General features: G+C 34.0%; 1 protein-coding gene across 6 annotated transcripts in view; it reads left to right on the top strand.

Moving 5' to 3' along the window:
- The window catches only part of Ccpg1 (cell cycle progression 1), a 38,876-nt gene that overhangs the window by 10,616 nt on the left and 8,475 nt on the right, over positions 1–19,785 (top strand). For 2 of the 6 annotated variants that reach the window (XM_071608280.1, XM_071608281.1), the window contains 6 exons: positions 3,678–3,746; positions 7,761–7,878; positions 9,709–9,785; positions 11,106–11,307; positions 13,956–14,051; positions 15,960–16,211. In XM_071608280.1, the coding sequence (XP_071464381.1) occupies positions 3,687–3,746; positions 7,761–7,878; positions 9,709–9,785; positions 11,106–11,307; positions 13,956–14,051; positions 15,960–16,211 (805 nt within the window). In that variant the 5' untranslated portion in view covers positions 3,678–3,686. The remainder of the gene's footprint in view (positions 1–3,677; positions 3,747–7,760; positions 7,879–9,708; positions 9,786–11,105; positions 11,308–13,955; positions 14,052–15,959; positions 16,212–19,785) is intronic. The other 4 variants (XM_071608282.1, XM_071608279.1, XM_027924821.3 and 1 more) reach the window with 3 other exon arrangements.

Here is a 19,785-nt window from a genome sequence, read left to right as displayed (position 1 = left end):
AACCTAGTAAAATGAGAAGAATTTATGCATTTACCTATGGTCAGAATAAGCTGAGAGGAACCTCATGGGTTTCTCCAGAATTTTAAGATCCTTAAGGAACAATTTGGACTTGTGTCAATGACCACATCATCATCCAGAAATGTTTACTTAACAGGTGGGCAAATAAACAATTATAGCACAGGATTCTAATTTAAGTTTCAGATTAGGGAAACTATTAGAGTCTTTGGGAATAGGGTCAAGGAATGGTACAAAGGAAGCATTAGCTGAGATGAGTTTAAGAGTTTGGGTTGCAGTAAGGGGATAGACCACTGATCACAATTTGTAAAGCCCTAGAGTAAAGAGAAAGCATAATGTTTTATTTTTTAATTTTTTGGTGTGGGGGATTAATTCCAGGGCCACTTGCATGCTAAACACATATAATACCACCAAGCTACACCCCCAGCTTGAGACTTTTAAAGGAATTTAAAAGGTTGGAGGAAAAGAATAATTTGAAAGAGGATGAATTGATAGAGATTAAAGATATTTAAGGCCTTTGGGTCATATTCTGAAGACAATATGGAAATTTTAAAGGAATGGCATAATGAGATGATTATTTTAGGAAGATATCTGGCAAGGTTCAAACACCACAGGAATATTTCATAGTCAGTGTGTCTAGAGTTGGCCTTAGAAAATTACCAGTTTTTTATATGATTATAGTACACACAACTCCTTATTCCCCTTGTACAAAGGGGTGTGGTATCATTGAATTACATCTCCAGAGCTTTTTGTTCTTTGAGATAGGGTCTCTGTTTGTTGCCCAGGCTGGCCTTGAATTTGGGATTCTTTTGTCTCAGCCTCCCAAGTAGCTGGGATTACAGGCATTTTCCAATTTACATGGGTTTCAACTGTTTTTTTGAGAACAACTAAATTAAGAGGGTTCTTTAGTAGGCCTGTCACTTTGCTTGCCCATACTATCAAAATGGTATATGCCGCGTGAGTTTTTTTTTTTTTTCTCTTTTGGGTTAGTTTGGGCATACATATACTCCCCCCCCCAGGGAAGTAAACAAAGACTTAAATTGGGATTGTATTAAAGTAGACTCATTGATTTGAGAAATTCAAGTTTGATAAATATCCACAGTTAGGCAATGTATTAATACACATTAATACTTTGTTTTGAAATGTCTTTATTTCATCTCCAAAGTTAATAGAGGATGCTTTTTATTGGAAATAAAAAGCTAGGGCTAACCTGTTTAAAAGAACTGTTTAAATTGAAATTACCTAGGGAATAGGAGATTTATGCATATTTAAATATCTCTGATGACTAATCAGAAGTTTGAAGGGGCATTAAGAAAATAAAGTTCCAGTAAGTCATGGAGGTGGGATGTAGCAACAGTGAGAGTGTGAGCTATTAACAGAAGTTTTAGAAGGTGGGGAAGGCAAAGGAAAGAAAGAAGCTTTCATGTGGTAAAGAATGTTTTTTGGGCTTCAGTCGATTTTCTTGTTCACAGAGCTCCACTTACTTGTTTCATGTGGAATGTGTTTTCCAGTTGTCCAGTCACTGAAACCAGAGACCTGGAAATTACCCTGTACTTTCCCTTTCTATGATTGGCTATTTAGTCCTTTAAAAAAAGTCTTCCATGTCTTTTCAAATCTCTCTGAAATGTTCCCCGCCATTTGCCCTGTCTTCATTAGTATTTATTAAGTTTAGTAGTTATCTTTTTCATGGAATATTACATTGTTTGCATCCTACAGGTTTAGGGCCCTTTAGTTGCTTCCTTCTCCATCTTATAATATACTCTCAGAATTCAAATTTGATCTTTTTTCACTCCACTCATGTTAGATTAATTGCCTTTTTTAGAATTTTCTTAGACTAAAATTTTCAGCTTCTGTTCTTGCTGTATAATGCTTTTTCCCTTTTTAAAAATTTTTTTAGACATTGATGGACCTTTATTTTGTTCATTAATTTCTATGTGATGCTGAGAATTGAACCTAGTGCCTCATACATGCTAGGCAAGCGCTCTACCACTGAGCCACAACCCCAGCTCCAATACTTTTCCCCTTTCTTGCTTAGGAAGAAAGAAACCAGGAAATTACTGTCAGATCTGATTTTTTTTTTAAACAAGAAGCTGGATATCTTTATTTTTATGTAATATCTCAATTTCTAAAATTTGGCAGCTGTTAATTCAGTTTGAAAAATATGCTGTCTAATTTGCAGGTTCATTTATAAAACCTTTGATTATATATAAACCCTCTTTACCCACTGCAAATTTAATTGCCCAATCTTTGTGTGCTCACATATGTCAATGTATGCTTTTCAAATTATTATAAAACACAATACAAATAGTGATATGTATTAAAAGTTTTTTTAAAACTCATGAAAACTGCTTTGATGAGAAATTGGAATTTACATAGTTTAACAAAGAATACTGGGATAAGGTTAAACATATAACATTGGTTAATATTCCTTGAGGTATTCATACTGTAGCCTTTTGGATAATCTTTGTTGGATAGAAAGACTTCATTTTACTCTAAGACTTTTCTGTAAGTTTATAGAAATTTTGTAGGATTATAGATGACCTGATCTAACCAATTAAATAGAAATCAAAACAGATGACTTCATGTGAACTTATCAGAAATCTCTAACATAGCATAAAAAGTCACATGATCATTTTTAATGTTCAAATTTTGAATAATTTATCTGAAAACATGCACTTTTTTTATGTTTAGTGACTAGCCTCTTTGTATCTCCTTTTAAAAAATATTAATTTGTAAGAGTTTCCAGAATCAATAGATGATCCAGATCTTTATTTTTTGCCTGTTCTTATTTGAGCACTAGTTCAGTATTATCTAGAGTTCTAGTAGTATTGTAGCCATCAGCTTGGATCTAATATCTTTATAGTATATGTGCAGTAACAGAAGCATATGATTTAGATGTGTAGAGCAAGTTGAGATGCATTTTGCAGTTTAAAGGAGCCTCAGATGGAAAGTGGAGAAGAAACTAGGTAAAGTGACCAGTGTATGCTGATCCAGAACTTGATTCTAGGTCATTGCCAGTGACCACAAGTTTTGAACCAACCTCTGTTCGTTTTTTTTTTCCTTTTATTTTTCCCTACTTTAATCCAATACAACTGAAATATCTCTGACATATTTTAATAAAAACTTATGTTTCTTCTCTGCTTGTAAAATTTAAATTGCTTGTATAGCCAACATAGAGACTTCATTTTGCTTGGCAGGGGAGCTCTTCCAGTCTCCCTACTGCTTGATTTCTTTAGCCATGCTTTTTACACCTCTCACTATTCATTGAAAATATGGGTCTTTACTGTTTATTTCTTCCCCAGTCACCATTCTGCCAACCTCAACTGTCTGACGTGGTTAAATAGGGTTCTCCTTCCTCTTTAATTCTGCCTGGTCAAATCCTACATTTTCTTTCAGACTCAACTTTCTTCTTCATTCCAATAATAGAATTGCCCAGACCATTCTAGCTCAGGAGAATCGTCTTGTTTTTAGAAGTTTGGTTGTTTTTGTTCATAAAGGTTTGCAATCATATCATATCCTGTGTGATAAATCTATGGGTGGGTTGTCTTAGTTTCATCTGGAAGTCAATAAGCTACGTTTCACACTTTATGTCACATATAGAGCTTCTTATCAGATTAAAAAAAAAATGTGTACCACAAGTCAATATGTTCTTGTATTTGTAGACCTGAAAAATGTCTGAAAATTCCAGTGACAGTGATTCATCTTGTGGTTGGACTGTCATCAATCATGAGGTATGCTCTTTAATACTTTTTATGAGGCAATTTGTAGACTTTTTTTTTTTTTTTAAAGAGAGTGTGAGAGAGGGAGAGAGAGAGAGAATTTTTAAAATATTTATTTTTTAGTTTTTAGCGGACACAACATCTTTGTTTGTATGTGGTGCTGAGGATCGAACCCGGGCCGCACGCAAGGCAGGCGAGCGTGTTACCGCTTGAGCCATATCCCCAGCCCAATTTGTAGTCTTTTAGTGTTAGCAGTGATATAAAATGTTCTTTGAAGGCCAGCATTTTTCTGCATTTAAGCCAAAGGTTCCATTGTCTGTAGCTTGCTTTGCTGAAAACTCTTCATGGGCCAGTATCGTCTGCATTATTGTTCATAGCTTCCCTTAGCTTGAAGTTGTTAGGTACATTTTTACTGAGATTTATTACTAGTCAGGCTCTGTGCTTTATCCAATTCTCATATAATTAAAGAAAACCTCACTGTATATAGATTGTTTTCATTCTTATTTTGTAGTTAAGAAAACTGAAGCTTAGAAAGGTAAATTTGTCAAAAATTAAGTAATTAGAAAATATCCAAGCCTGGATAGAACAGAATGGCTCAAAGGAAGATGGACCAGAAAGGAAGATGGAGAATGTTGTTATAGGAACTTAACAGAACTATGATGTTATAGGAACTTAACAGAACTTAAAGAACTATGGTTAGAACTTTATCACAAAATATGTTTTATGTAGAGGAGTAATATACATACAATGAATGCACATAACTAGTTTGTAATAAACATTACAAAGAGAAGAAACATCATAAGTTTTTATTAAGGGTTTATGTTCTACACTGCTTTCATTATTTAAAAAAAAATCACTCAGATACAATAAAGTAAAAATCAGCCATACTTGTTCAAAGCATCTGTGGTTTTCTTGTTTGTTTTCAGGATCTCTTCTTGCCTATTTTTCATTAATAGAAAAATTTTAACATTTTCTTATATAATTATTTTAATATTTAGACAATTAGTCATCTTCTAGAAAGCAAGATTAATAAAAAAGATTGCTTTTCTGTTTTATAGTTTCAAAATTTAATAGCAACTGTACCAATTGAGTTTGAAGTTGTTTTTATTTTTATAAGTATGCCAGGTGTGATGGCACACACCTGTAATCCCAGCAATTTGGGAGGCTAAGGCAGGAAAATTGCAAGTTCGAGGCCAGCCTGAGCAACTTAGCTATATCCTAAGATTTAAAAATAATGGAAAAAAAAAAAGGACTGGGGATGTACACAGTGGTAGAGCATTTCTGGTTTCTGTTCCCAGTACCTTCCCCCCAACACAAAGTGATTTTTCTATTTTTTACCTGTTTCTACAAAGCTTGGGTCAACTCATAGCAGCTTCTTTTCCTTCAAGGATAATTAACAGTACAGGAGCAAGGCAGCATTGGAAATCCTACCTGTGAGCCCGCAGGTTAGAACAAAACAGTAATTTTTTCTGGCATTTGCCAAGTGTGTTAGACATCATGCCACAGAGTAAGTCATGTTTTTTTATACTTTCATCTTCTGTATTTAGTTACCAAATTCAGCTCTCTTGTTAGTGTCTCTTATACATATGTTTCCTTTTCCATTATTACCATTGTGATTTGGTCCAGAACTGGTCTTTCCAGCAACCCCCTAATCAGCTCTATCCTTGCCTTTGCTTCTGCCATGCTCCTGCCACCATAGGCAACCTTAAAGTCTTATATTTAGAATTCTCTTTAGTCTTCAAGGTTACTCCTTTCACAACTTCTTTTATATTTTGCTGTTTTGAGTTATATGTTAAATTTCTCTTTAGTCTTCAAAGCCTATTCCTTTCACAAATTCTTTTATTTTTTGCTGTTGTGAGTTATATATTTGAATTTTGTAAGTTGATAGAAAAAATAGGGAGAGGCAGAATCAGCTTCAGGGTTAACTTTGCTTATGAAGACACAAGGAGGGCTGGGGCTGTGGCTCAGTGGCATAGCGCTTGCCTCGAATGTGTGAGGCACTGGGTTTGATCCTCAGTACCACATAAAAACAAATAAACAAAATAAAGACATTGTGTCCATGTATAACTTAAAAAAAAAGACACAAGGAAAAAATTCACAAGATTCCACTATTAAAGAAAGACAGTCTGACAACAAAGTATGAAGGATAACCTCAGAATAAAAAATTGTTATAGGAAAGGCTTCTGTTAACCTGAAAGGTTCATTTAATTTATGCCTTTCAGTCATCTGATCTTTGACAAAGATGCCAAAAGCATACATTGGAGAAAAGACAGCCTTCTTAACAAATGGTGCTGGGAAAATTTGTTATCCATGTGCAGAAGAGTGGAATTAGGTCTTTATATCTCATTGTGCACAAAAGTCTACTCAAAATGCATCGAAGATCCAGTAATTAGACCAGAAACTATGCAACTCATAAAAGAAAATGTTGGGGCAACACTCTAGCATACAGGTACAGGCAATAACTTCTTCAACAGACCCCTGAAAGCCCAGGAAATAATATCAGGAGTTAATAAATGGGATAGCATAAAATTAAAAAGCTTCTTCACAGCAAAGGAAGTGAAGAGAGAACTTCCAGAATGGGAGAAAATCTTGCCTAGCTACTCTTCTGATAGAGGATTACTGTCTAGAATATATGAAGAACTCAAACACCAAAAAAAAAAACCCATAAAATACACCACCACCAATAACACAACTAATAAATGGGCAAATGAACTCAACAGACACTTCTCAAAAGAAGAAATACAAGTGGTCAACACTATATGGAAAGAATGTTCAACATCATTAGTAGTTAGGGAAATGCAAATCAAAACTACCCTGAGATATCATCTCACTCCAGTTAAAATGGCAGCCATCAAGAATATAAATACAGTAATAAGTGCTGCAGATGATACGGGGAGAAAGGAAACTTTCACACTGTTAATGGGATTGTAAATTACAGTAACCATTTTGGAAATCAGTATGGAGGTTCCTCAGAAAAATCTTGGCATGGAACCATCATATGACCCAGCTATAACACTCCTTTGTATTTATCTTAAAGAATTAAAGTCATACTATAGAAATACATAGCCGTGCAATTCACAGTAGCCAAACTGTGGACCCAGCCTAGATGTCTGTCAGTGAATGAATGAATAAAATATGGTATATACACATAATGGAGTTTTATTGAGCCAAGAAGAACGAAATTATGTCATTTGCAGGAAGATGGATGTAACTTGAGAACATTATGTTAAGCAATTAAAACAAGCTCATAAAGTCAAGATCATATGTCTTCCATCATATGTGGACGCCAAGGAAGAAAAATGAAAAGGTAGAGGAAGGATCTCATGAAAATTGAAGGGAGATTGGTAGAATAGAGGAAATGGGCCATGGAGAGGGAGGAAAGGAGGGAAAGGGGAAATATATTGGAGAATGATATTGGCCAAATAATATTATTGTATTGTGTACATCTATGAATATTAAAACAATTATTCCTTCAACATAGCAGTTTACTTTGCCATAAAAAGTGGTTGTTGGGCTGGGATTGTGGCCCTGGGGCAGAGCACTTGCCTCTCATGTATGAGGCACTGGATTCTATCTTCAGCACCACATAAAAATAAATAAATAAAATAAAGGTATTGGGTCCATCTACAACTAAAAAATTAAAAAAAAAAAAAGTTGTTTGCGTGTGGCTGTTTCTCTGAACAGATTGTAATTTGAATTTTGGATTTGATTTTTTTTTTTTTTTTTGGTACCAGGAATTGAATCCAGGGGTGCTTAACCACTGAGCCTCATCCCCAGCCCTTTTTATTTTTTATTTTGACACCGGGTCTTGCCTCTTGCTTAGGGCCTAGCTAAGTTGCTGTGGATGGTCTTGAACTTGCAGTCCTTCTTCCTCTGCCTCCTGAGTTGCTGGGATAAAGCTCATTGGATTAGATGTCATTCCCTTTTGGAGTACGGCAACATCTGGGACTTTTAATAATGGAAAACAAATCAAATCCAGCTTTGAAAAATTAATAGAGAAATAACTGAGTATCACTTTTTCTCTAGGGGTCTGATGTAGAGATGGTGAATTCTGTCACAACCAGTGACAGCTGTGAGCTCACCCCAGAATGTTCATCTTTAGAACAAGAGGAGGATGTTCAAGTACTGCAGATAGAGCAGGAAGGTAAGTTGTTAAATTCTGATTGAAAACAAAAATGTGAGTGCCATTATGAATCTTGACTTCTTTCTAGGCAGTCAGCTTTTTTGGATAATCTTAGTGATCTGGTTACTGAAGGACTAATTTTAGTGTGGGTTAGATAGAAATTCAGAGTGGATTTAGGAAGGCTTGCAGAACCTAGTATCACCAGCCTGCCATAGGGTTTATTATTTGCAGCAGTAATATGTTTGGGCCTCTACATAGTCTTTCATACCATAGGTGTAACCAGTGACTAAACATTATGTATTATGTGGTTTAACATGAATTTGTTTGGTACTTTGTATTTGCTTGCCATTATTAATGTTGTGGCTAGCAATGTACAAAACTTTTCATCAGAAGAGATTCTCTAGGTATCATCATGCTATGGAGTTCTTGAGTTAAGATTTAGTAAAATGATATTTGACCATGTACTGTACTGCATCTATGTTAATATACTTCCTGTGGAACTTGTGCATGTTATTTATGTAGAGACATATGACTCCCAAATAATTGCTGTAACTCCCAAGCAATTTCTATGTAGTCTTATCTTCATATTTAAACTACTTCTTACACACAATTTCATTAAAATGTAAAGTAAGAAGAACATTTCCCCCTCAGGAGAGTAAAGTAGGTATGTCAAGGCCAGAAATAGAAATAGAGGAGATTGTACCTGTTAATTTTTTCTTAAGCTTATGTGCTGATTACTATTCTCATTTGCACATATTCTCATTGTTTGTAGTTCAGATCCCTTTGAGATTCTGAAAGGTGTGAATAGTTTCTCCTAAGAAATGCATTTACCTATATGTAAAAAATTTCCATACTTGGTACTCTGTGGACCCAAGTCCATCTTTGACGATAATATTCTTTTATTCAACACAAAAGTACTGTTTTTTTTCTTGTTCTTAGGTAGTTAAAATACATAAAAATAAAGTTCATGGTAGGGAAAATGATTTTTAAAGGATTAAAAAAAATGTTTTTAGTTGTAGGTGGACATATAATATCTTTATTTTATTTTTGTGTGGTGCTGAGGATTGAACTCAGTGCCTTACACATGCTAGGCGAGCACTCTACCACTGAACTACAACCCCAGTCCCCAAAATGATTTTAATATACAGCTACTTATAATTCTTTTATAACTTATGTATGTATTTAATATTATACTTAACTCCCATTAACATTTTGTACTCTTTTTGAGAAAAAATAATGAATTCAGTATTCTGTTTTACATTTCTTCTTTGAGGAGACAGGGTCTCTCTGAGTTGCTGAGGGTCTTGTTAAGTTGCTGAGGCTGGCTTGGAGCTTGCAATCTTCCTGCATCAGCCTCCCAAGCTGCTGAGATTATAGGCGCCACTGCATCCGACAAGCTTTTTACAATTTAAAGCAGCTTTGATTCTTACATTACAAGCCAGTGATAGCCATTGGAATGGTGGTATTTTTAGGAATTTTGGATGAACTTTTAAGAAGTCAGGAAATGTGCTATCAGGTATCTGAAGATGTATTTTACATATTAATGGGTTCTTAGAAACACTTTTCATTAAGTGATTTGTTATTACAAGGTAGAGATTTTATTTACTTAAATTAGCTTTGATTTAAGTTCTTAGTAGGTCCCAAGTGAGTCCACTTAAGTAAATAAAATTGTTTCCTGACAATTTCAAATAATTAAAATGTGGTAACAGTAGAGTTATTTTTACAATTGTATGACTTTTCATTCATCTACTTTAACATTGAGAATAGATTTCTTCTACAGTGATGGTATTTATATTACAAAGAGTCAACTGTTTTAAATGAATATTTTTATTGATCTTTGCATTATAACAGAAAGCAGCCAAAATAGCACATTGTTAATGGAAGGAACTGCTTATCCAACTTTGGAAGAAACCACGTCAGCATTTGAGGTAAAGTTGTACTCTGTGAATGTATGATAAATAGTATCCTTAGAGAATATGAATCGAAGCCTCCATTTCTGTATTTTCTTCCTATTTGAATCATAAGCAATGTAAATTGAAAATTTTGAGATTCCATAGATTGATCAGTTTTAAGGGTAAAGTTAGCTTCTGTTAAAGACTTGTTCTTTTAATCTGTATTATAATTTTCGTTTGAAGTAGGCCTCCTCTTCCTCCTCTCCTTCCTCTCTCCTCTTTCTTCCCTCTTCTCGTCCTCCTCCTTCCTTCTGCAGTACTAGGGATTGAACCTGGGACACTCTGCCATTGAGCTACATCTCCAACCCTTTTTAAATTTTGATGCAGGGTCTTGCTAAGTTGCTCAGACTGGACCCAAACTTTCGATCTTCCTGCCTTAGTCTCCTGAGTACCTAGAATTACAGGAGTGTTCACCATGCCTGGCCAGGTCCCAACTCTTAATACAGTAGTCCTCCTTATGTGTGGTTTTGCTTTCTCCCTTTTCAGTTACCTGCAGTCAGCTGTGGTCCAAAAGTATTTATTTGTCTTGACTTTTTCAAAAGAGACAATACATTAATACAATTTTATCATAGTACATTATTATAATTATTCTATATCTTATATTATTGTTAATCTTTTACTGTGCCTAATTTATAAATTAAAAGGTATGTATATGGTATAGAAAAAATATAGTATATATAGGGTGGTATATTGTCCATGGTTTCTTGCATCCATTGGGGGTTCTTAATCACATTGGTGATTAAGTTACAGCATATGAATTTGGGGGGACACATTTAAACTATATAGATAGATGATGTAGCTGTTCAAGTTTAATACATACATAACCAGAAAAATTTAATCAGTCTTTAACAGGTTCCTTGAGTACAAAATCATGCTTAAATTCATAGAACTGGTGAGAGAAATCAACTCTCTCTTTTCTGTGGTCATTGGATGGCAAAGGTAGTTTTCTCAGCTTCTGCATTCCAGTCAGAGAAAGAAGTGGTCCATCTAAATCTGAGAGTTGCCAACGGGTTTGATGATGTTTTCAAGTTAAATGATGAGCCTCTATTGCATAATCCTTTACTGTTGGTAAGAAATAATATCTTTAGGAGCTGGGGGAAGTGCTTAGTGGTATAGCACTTGTCTAACATGTCCTAGACCCTGGATTTGATACCTAGCACTGGAAAAAACAGGAAACCATGTATTTTACTTTAACCTCAGATTACTATATTACCCTATACGTTTTGAATTGTATAGAAATATAAGGCTCTTAAATAATTTTATAATTTATTATCTCTAAAATTATGATAATTTTAGGTAGAAGAAGAGAGGTCCCCTGAAGATAATGTCTATTTTGGAACTGCCAGTGATGATTCTGATATTGTTACCCTTGAACCTCCTAAGTTAGAAGAATTTGGAAATCAAGAAGTTACAATTGTTAAAGAAGCACAGAGTTCAGAAGATTTTAACATGGGCTCTTCCTCAAGCAGCCAGTATACATTCTGCCAACCAGAAACTGGTAAGACATATATAATGATAATATGCTGATATGAGATTTATATAAAATCTTGTTTTCTAACACTAAATCTCAACTTTTGATTATATTTGGGTAAAACTCAAGAAATTTTTTGTAAATCTACGGTTATATCTAGGGTATTCCTAGATTGTATGGCCTGGAGCAGAGCAATGTTGTGCTACAACAAGACTTTTTTAAAATCATGTTTGTCTTTTGAATTGTTAAATAGAAGACAGAATTTCTTGAGCTGGGTACATATCTGGGTACACAGTGGTACACATTTGTCATTCTAGGTACTCTGGAGGCTGAGGCAGGAGAATTGCAAGTAAAAAGTACCTAGTTGGGGGTGGATTCTTGGAGGTTTTACTGGTGCTGTTTGCAGTGCTGGGGATTGCACTTCCAAGGAAGTTGCTGTATGACTGAGTTACACCCCATCTATAGTTAGTTTCTTAAAGGATGTATTACAGTCCCAAACACTTCAAAATGCATTTGGCTTATTATTATTACTATTTTTTTAGATCTTTACAAGTGGGAAATTGAAACATCTTACCTGAAAGGACGAGGATGTTAACATTTTTAATTATAATAGTACAAATTTGTATTATACAAATAGTGAAAGCAAAAAATTGGGGAGGATTTAACCCAGGGGAGCATTACCCCTAAGCTACATCCCCAGCCCTTTTAAATTTTTGTTTATTTTGAGACAGGTTCTTGCTAAGTTGCTGAGGCTAGCTGCGAACTTGCAGTCTTTCTGCCTTAGCCTTCTCAGTCACTGAGATTATAGGTGTGTGAAACTGCTCCAGGGTTGGTGAAAAAAAATTCTTAAGTCTTGCAGATCCCTTTGATTATAAGTTATTTAGCAAATATTTATGGTACCTACCAAGTATAAAACAGTGTTCAAGGAACTGTTAATAAAGCAGTCTTCCAAAAAACTCCTTGACTTGGGTCTTTCATTTAGACTGTGTTGTGAAAATGTACCTATTATAAGTCACTTTCTTAATGCAGCCAATGCTCATTGTTCACAGTTATTTGGAGGTAAAATTTTGAGTTGCTAAGCTTATTCCTTTCCATACTTCTTACGGTTAGTTTTTAACATCTTTTAAGATGATCTAAAATATTTAGTTATAATCTTCCTGGAAAAATATCATACGATGCACCTATAATTAACCCACAGTTATAAAGGTGAATTATGGGAGAGGCTACTTGGAATCTTGATTCCAGAAATTTCCTGATTTGATAGAAAAATAGGAACAGATAGTATCTGAGGTAATCTCTCTTTAATATTTACATTTGGCATCTAGAATCAGACAAGGGAATTTCCATCATTTGAGTTTAAGCTAATAAAATTCAGTTTGAGATCTTGGCTATCTCAATTTGATAAGCTGATTTTATTTAGTGTATCCATAGAAACTGGAAACATTTTAACTATTTAAATACTCATCTGATGTTCTTAGAGGCTAGAGGAAAACTTTGTTAGAATAGCTTACCTAGTCCACTTATCCCTTGATATTCACAAAGGGCTGGTTCCCGGACCCTGGCAGACACCAAAATCTGGATGCTGAAGTTTCTTATATAAAATGGCATAGTATTTGCAAATTACCTAGACATATCCTCTCATCTCTACATTACTTATAATCTTGTAAAAGGCTATATAAATCGTTAGAGAATTAAAAGAAAAAGAAGTCTGTACATGTTTGGTATAGATTTTTTGTGTGTGGATGTTTTCAATCCATTGTTGATTGAATGGAGGGATATAGGACCTATGGAAATGAATGATTCACTGTGCATTTATTTATAAGGACTTAATATAACTAACTTTACAATTTAGTAAGGTGATCAAATTTTGATGTGTTTTTGCATTCCAGGATTTGTTTTGTATTCAAATAGTCTCCCCCTGCCCTTTGGTTTAATTTAAGAAAATGCATGACCAAAATGGTCAAATTGAAGCAGGAGTATGGCAGAAGGGTCCAGGGTGACATATAAGACACAAAAAAGGCTGTGGACTGTTTTTTCAGGACCTTAGATAACTCTAAGCTCATTAATTTTAATATTTTTCTCTTTTCTGAACTCAGACTTCTTGGGAATTTTGCAGATTTAGTTAACAGGAATATTAACTATATTTTTACCCAATCTTATCCCTCTCTAAAAGAAATTGTTTCAATAAAAAAAGTTTAAAAAAAATGAAATGTGGTCCATTCTTGACTGAGATGTCTTTATGGACTCATTATAGACAGTATATGATTAGTTGTCAGGAGTTTTCTTTTCCTTATTCTCATTTTTTTTTCCTGATTTGTTAATTTTATGCTACCCTTTGATTGCTTAGTTATTTTGCTTTTTCCTTTCCCTTTTTTCTTCATCCTTACTTTGACTTCATGTTTTTCTTCTAAAAACATTTAGAAGAAACATTAGATTTTAATAGTAATGTACTTTTTAAGAATAATACCAACTTCTTTCATATTAACACTCTTTCCTGGCCGCAAAGGCCAAGTTGGTAGCTGTAGAGATGTATGTATTGTATATATGTTTTTGAAAAGGCATGATATTAGATTTTAAGTTAGCACAATGTTTTGATAAATATTTTCAATTATTTATTTTCTTTATTCTTTATAATAAAGCTTTATACATCTTTTTTCCCTATTTATTCACAAAAGAAAGATGGTGGGAGAAGCTGTGGAAGATTCCTGAATGCATAATGGGATGGGATGATCAGCTGAAACACCATGTTCCTAGCCAACTCACTTTCCAAGGTGGTGTGACTAAATCTGATCAGCTTCTATAGAGCTGAGTGTGTCTAGTCACATTTACTACTTACTATGTGCTTCAAAGATACCTGTTATAATCTGTGATACCCTAAACAGGTGTTCAAAATTGATTTTATAAAAAAAGCTGACTGAGCTTATTGCATGCCTTTTGCATTGCTTGCATCCTGGACGATGGGCCAAATTATGCTTTAAAAGCTTAGAAATCAAAATATTTCAGCTGTTATGTATATAGGTGGAAAAGATGGAAGCATTAGATAAAGACCTGAATGTGGGTTAAGTTGGTTTGTTAGAATACATAATGAAGGCAGTATGTGTTAATGGTAGTATTCAAAATTTATTCAGGGAATTTTGACAGTTTGTTTTTACATTTACTTATTATCATTCTGAGTCAAAAGTCTGATTTAAATATTCTAACCATGAACATGAATGCCTTTGTATTATGTAATGCTTTGTTTAAATCTTCCCTTTTTTCACTTTGTCCAAGAAATGTAACCTCACGCTTGAGGTGATGGCATCTTGGAAAAACTAGTGATCAAGAATAAACAGATAAACATGATGGGCATAAGGGGCATGACCAAAAGATTTCTCAGTGGCATCTGTATCACTAAATATTAGGAGTATTTGTTCATTCAGTAGTGACTTTGGTCTTTGTGTTTGTTGTTATGTGAAAGTGAACTGAATCCCCTATGATCTATTTTTTAAAAAAAGCATTGCCTAACCAAATCAGCTTTCCTGTGGCATGGATATCCTGTCTTCTAAAGAACTGTTTTATTTTATTTTTTAAAGCATGACTGTTGTTTTGAAGCTTTTTGTATTAAACTCAAGTTCAATTTTATCCTTACTTTTAGTGCTTTCCTTTACTTCCAACCAGCCTGTAGAAATCATTACTGAATGATGTATCTATCTTCTGTGTTAACAGATAGTTTGTTTTGAAATATGTAAAAGTGTTATATTAAGCATTTGGAAAAAAAAATTGAAGCTGCTGTTTCCAGGAAATGTTTTCTTGGTCTTAAAAATTTTTTGTATAGTTTTTCTTTTCCTGATTCCTTGTTCTATGCTATCCTTTCATAAAGAAGTCCTTAATATCTGAGATAGCTGTTGTGTCACTTCCTCATGCTGACATATTTACTAGAGGGTGAAATTAATAACCTTCTAGTAAGAGTGGCAGTGGAAGGGAAGGGCTCATCTGACTTCTGGAAACCTGTGTTAAACTGTAGTGCTTTGAACTTGATTTAGGATAGTAGATGGAATTGAAAGTAGGTGCCAGATAGACCCAGGAAATTTTTGGTGGTAGTTATACTTTGTGAATCACAGGACTGCTTGTATATGTTCCTGGGTTCCTTAAACTGTTGAATTTAAGAAATGAATGAAGAGGACTGGGGTTGAGGCTCAGTGGTAGAGAGCTTGCCTAGCACATATGAGGCACTAGGTTTGATCCTCAGCACCACATTAAAAAAAAAAAAGGTATTGTGTGTACCTACAACTAAAAATATATATATATTTAAAAAAATCAATGAAGAGAGATGATTTTTTTTTTCTTTCAGAATTAGTACTTGTTTTTTTATGCATCCCATAGCAATGAAATTTAATAGGCTATGAGAATAAAAGTACGAACTGCCAGGGGGAGTTTTTTTGTTTTTTTGGGGTTTTTTTAACCAGTATTTCAAGGTATGGAGTAATATGTTTTAACAAATTTCTGTGTATCACATTCTAGGATTTTTATGCTTTCACTTTATGTTGATAGATTGAAAAATTGTTTTTGTGTTGTTTGGTTTGCTATTTCATGTAAAAAGGCATATAGGGATAGCATTGATTATTCTAAGTCATATTTATTGGGAAAGCTTTTCTAAAAGTTTTAATACGTAAATACCAACATTTTTCTTTTTAAAATAGTATTTTCATCTCAGCCTAGTGATGGTGAATCAAGTAGTGATGAAACCAGTAATCAACCTAGTCCTGCCTTTAGACGACGCCGAGCTAGGAAGAAGACTATTTCCACTTCAGAATCTGAGGAACGATTGCCTGCTGAACAGGAAAATGAACCTTCTAAGGAGTTGAGTAAACGCCAGTTCAGTAGTGGTCTCAATAAGTGTGTTGTACTTGCTTTGGTGATTGCAGTCAGCATGGGATTTGGACATTTCTATGGTAAGTATTTGAAAATGTGTTATACGTTAACTGATGCCATTATAAATAGAAGACGATTGAGGAATCCTAGATCTGTTTTCATTGTCATTATTAAGCTGATGACCTTGCAGCCTGTTTGTATTTCAGTTTTTTCATTTGGAAAGTGGAGATGTGCTGCTTATCTCATTAAACTATTTTCACTTAAATGAGCCAGTAGTTATTAAGAAATGTAAGAACCAGGTGTGGTAGTATGTGCTTGAGAGGCTGACACAGTAGGTTTATTTGAGGCCAGATTGGACAACAAAGTCAGACTGCATTTCAAGTAAAAAAAAAAAAAAAGCAATTGTTAACATGTATGACTTTTTTTAAGTAAAAAGATTAGAAGATTAAAAATTTGAAATGCTGGGGCTGGGAATGTGGCTCAGTGGTAGAGTGCTTGCCTAGCAGGCATGAGGCCCTGGGTTTGATATCCCTAGCACCACCACCAAAAAAAATAAAATAAAATAAAAAAAAATTGAAATGCTCACCATGAGGCAAGTCATTTTAATTTGCTATTACAGATTATTTAAATCATAGTTGAAGTAGTTACATTTGAAGTCTCCCAATAATTATTGCTCATCATTTCTATTTTGAGGTTTAATGCAATTGTCATTTTGTGACATTAATTTTTGTTTTGTGATTCACATTAGTTGAAAAATTTTTATCTTGTAGGTTAGCCTTATATTTTGGTTTTTGTTACAACCAGGTTGCTTATATGGCCTCGCCAAGTTTCTGAGACACGCTTTGAACTTGAAATCCTCCTTCAGCCTCCTGAGTTCCTTGGATTAAAGGCGTGTGCCACCATGCCTGGCTGTTGATTATCTTATTAATTCAAAGCCTTTACGTGTTTCTTGGGTCAGATGAAGAAGTGGTTGCATGTGATGTTGGTTATTTTTTCTTTTCCATTTAGGAGTCTCACTGTTTTCTTATTTAAGATATATTTCTTTAGTACAGAGACAGGAGTATTTAAGAACTGAGTGTTCCTACCCTTTGCTCTACTGGATTTTGGGAGGAGTATACTTTAAAGAAGTGTCTTAGATCTCATTAGTTTCACAAATTTTAGTTTGCATTATATTAACTTCTTTTAGATTTTTTTTGCCTATGTAATCCATACTTTGTTTTGCTAGTTCCTTCTAGTAATATGTTTTTAATGCAAAAAATTGAAGAATTGCAAGTACAGTTTATTGATTTGTGGAAAAGATATTTATAACGTTAGAATAAACTTAATGTCAACATAATATAATGAAAACAATCAATACTTGTATAAAGTCAGTCAGTAAAATTTGTTGTTTCTTGTATTTGATTCTGTGTTAATAAAAATAGGTACTTAGCTTCCTGATGGATGCCTGCTTGAATTTAATACTGAGGTTCTATAACTTGTATGCTCTTTTGAAGTTTGTTGTAATGAGATTTGATTTGAAATATATACTTTATTGGCTAACTAGAGTAAATATATCAATATGTTTTTGAGTTATGATTTTTTTCTCCCTACAGGTAAACATGAAGGTAACAAAGGAGAAGGTCTTAATCTTTTTTTCTTACTAAAAGCAAAAATTGGATAGTGACTTCTAAATGTTAATTTGGACAATTGCATGACCTTTAAATATTTTGTAGAAATTTCAGTTTAGAGATGAGTCCTTTCAAAAGTGAGAAATTCAACTAAAAAAAAAAGAAAGAGTCCTCTTTGTTCATTCAATGGTATCTTTGGGGCTGGGGCTCAGTGGTAGAGCGCTTGCCTAGCACATGTGAGGCACTGGGTTCGATTCTCAGCACCACATATAAATAAATAAATCAAATAAAAATCCATCAATGACTAAAATGTGAGAAATTACTTCCTTGTTATTTAAAATTTTGTTACTGGTAAAATTTACTTGAATAATTGCATTTGATAAAACATTTTTCTGTATTTTCATATTAGTCTTTCCAAAATATGAAAAACTTCAATCTAGGTCTATATAGTAATGAAAATTGATTTAATAAAAATATAAGATCTAACCTGAATGAACTTTTAAAGTCACTACTTAAAGGACAAGTATTATTTTCTAAGTTCTGGCATGATCTCAGCACTCTTTTGGAGTTGATTTTAGAGTCACTTTGAATTTCCCATCCACTGTGAAGTCATTTGCATTCCATAATCAGTTATTTACTTTGTAATCATTTAACAGAAATTAAGTACTAAGTGAGTCTCATTAAACACACTCACCAGCTTTGGCTTCATATAAAGTGGAGGGTCTCATCTATACTAGAAGAAAGAGAAAGCTCAGGATAGTAAAACACTGTACTCCAAGTATTTGGCCATGACTCAAATTCTGAAAGTACTTCTAAAATTAATAAAAGATGATTATATCTTTATGATACACTTACCTTCCCTATTATCTTTACTTGCAGACTATACACTAAATTATCAGTGGAGTTCATTTGATTTGGTTTTCTCATGGAGTTGCTTTAAGTATTGATAGGCTGTTCAGTTCTTCAGCAGACAACTGGATGCTAAGTTATAACAGAAATGAATTACTGCTCAAAGGCTATACCTACTTAGTCATCCTAGAGGTGGTAGGATTTAAATTGGGTTAGTCTTAGCAAGCTTATGATGGGCAGAAGGGAAGGTGAGACATTCTAGTAATGGAGAACCTCATAACTTGCAGAAAAAGTAAACTTTTTGGTTTCATAACAATGGAGGATTGCCTGAACTATGGAATAGTTGTTTAGAAATAATGGGAGAGGTGGGGTGATACTAGATTGTATCACATCTTGGAATCTGGGTAGGAGAGTTTGATTTGATTTATTGAGTGATTTGACAGTGATATTGTTAGAAGAAGAAAAAGTACAGGAAGATAAATGGTATGGGACAAAGTAGAACTTCTAGGAGTTTTGTAATCCAAATATTTGATGATAAGGGCCTTGAAAACTATAGTGACAGTGGGGATAGAGGGATTAATAAAGTAAGGACACTGAAAGAGTAATAGAAGATAGGACTTTGAATCTGGATAGTAAGTTTATTAAATTCTAAGAAATGTGCTAGCTGCTTTGTTTTTGGAATTGGGAGTTAATGAGAAAGGGTTTGCTAGATGATAAATAGGTGGTAAGCATAGTTTGGATTGTGTTTACTCAGATTAATTCTAGAATGGTTGAAGTAGGTGTCAAAGTTTAACTTTTTTTCTACTATAAAGAGGCCCTCAGAATTGTGCCTAATAGGCACCTGGATATTATTGGCTAGAAGCTCAGGTCAGAGATTGCAACTGTATCTGTATCTGAGATGTCTTAACATGAATGACAGAAAAACTGACAGTGGGTTAATGTGTTGAGAAAAGTAGTGTTTGTAGGCATGACTATGCCAAAGATAGTATCTTGAAGAGGTAATACTTTATGGGTAGGCAGCTGAAAATGCAAGGAGAAAAGCCCCAGTGATTAGTGAGATTAAAGGACCACATTAAGACAGTCATTAAGCATATGCTATGTTAATAATATCTCACATTCAACTCTCACTATGGTTTTTGGTTATTTTCCAGTGGACAAAGGAATTCGTCTGGTTAGCTCTTTAAAATAGAAGTTTTCT

This window comes from Marmota flaviventris, chromosome 2 (assembly GCF_047511675.1).
Source record: "Marmota flaviventris isolate mMarFla1 chromosome 2, mMarFla1.hap1, whole genome shotgun sequence".
Classification (NCBI taxonomy): Eukaryota; Metazoa; Chordata; class Mammalia; order Rodentia; family Sciuridae; genus Marmota; species Marmota flaviventris.
This window is presented reverse-complemented; position numbering and strand designations above follow the sequence as displayed.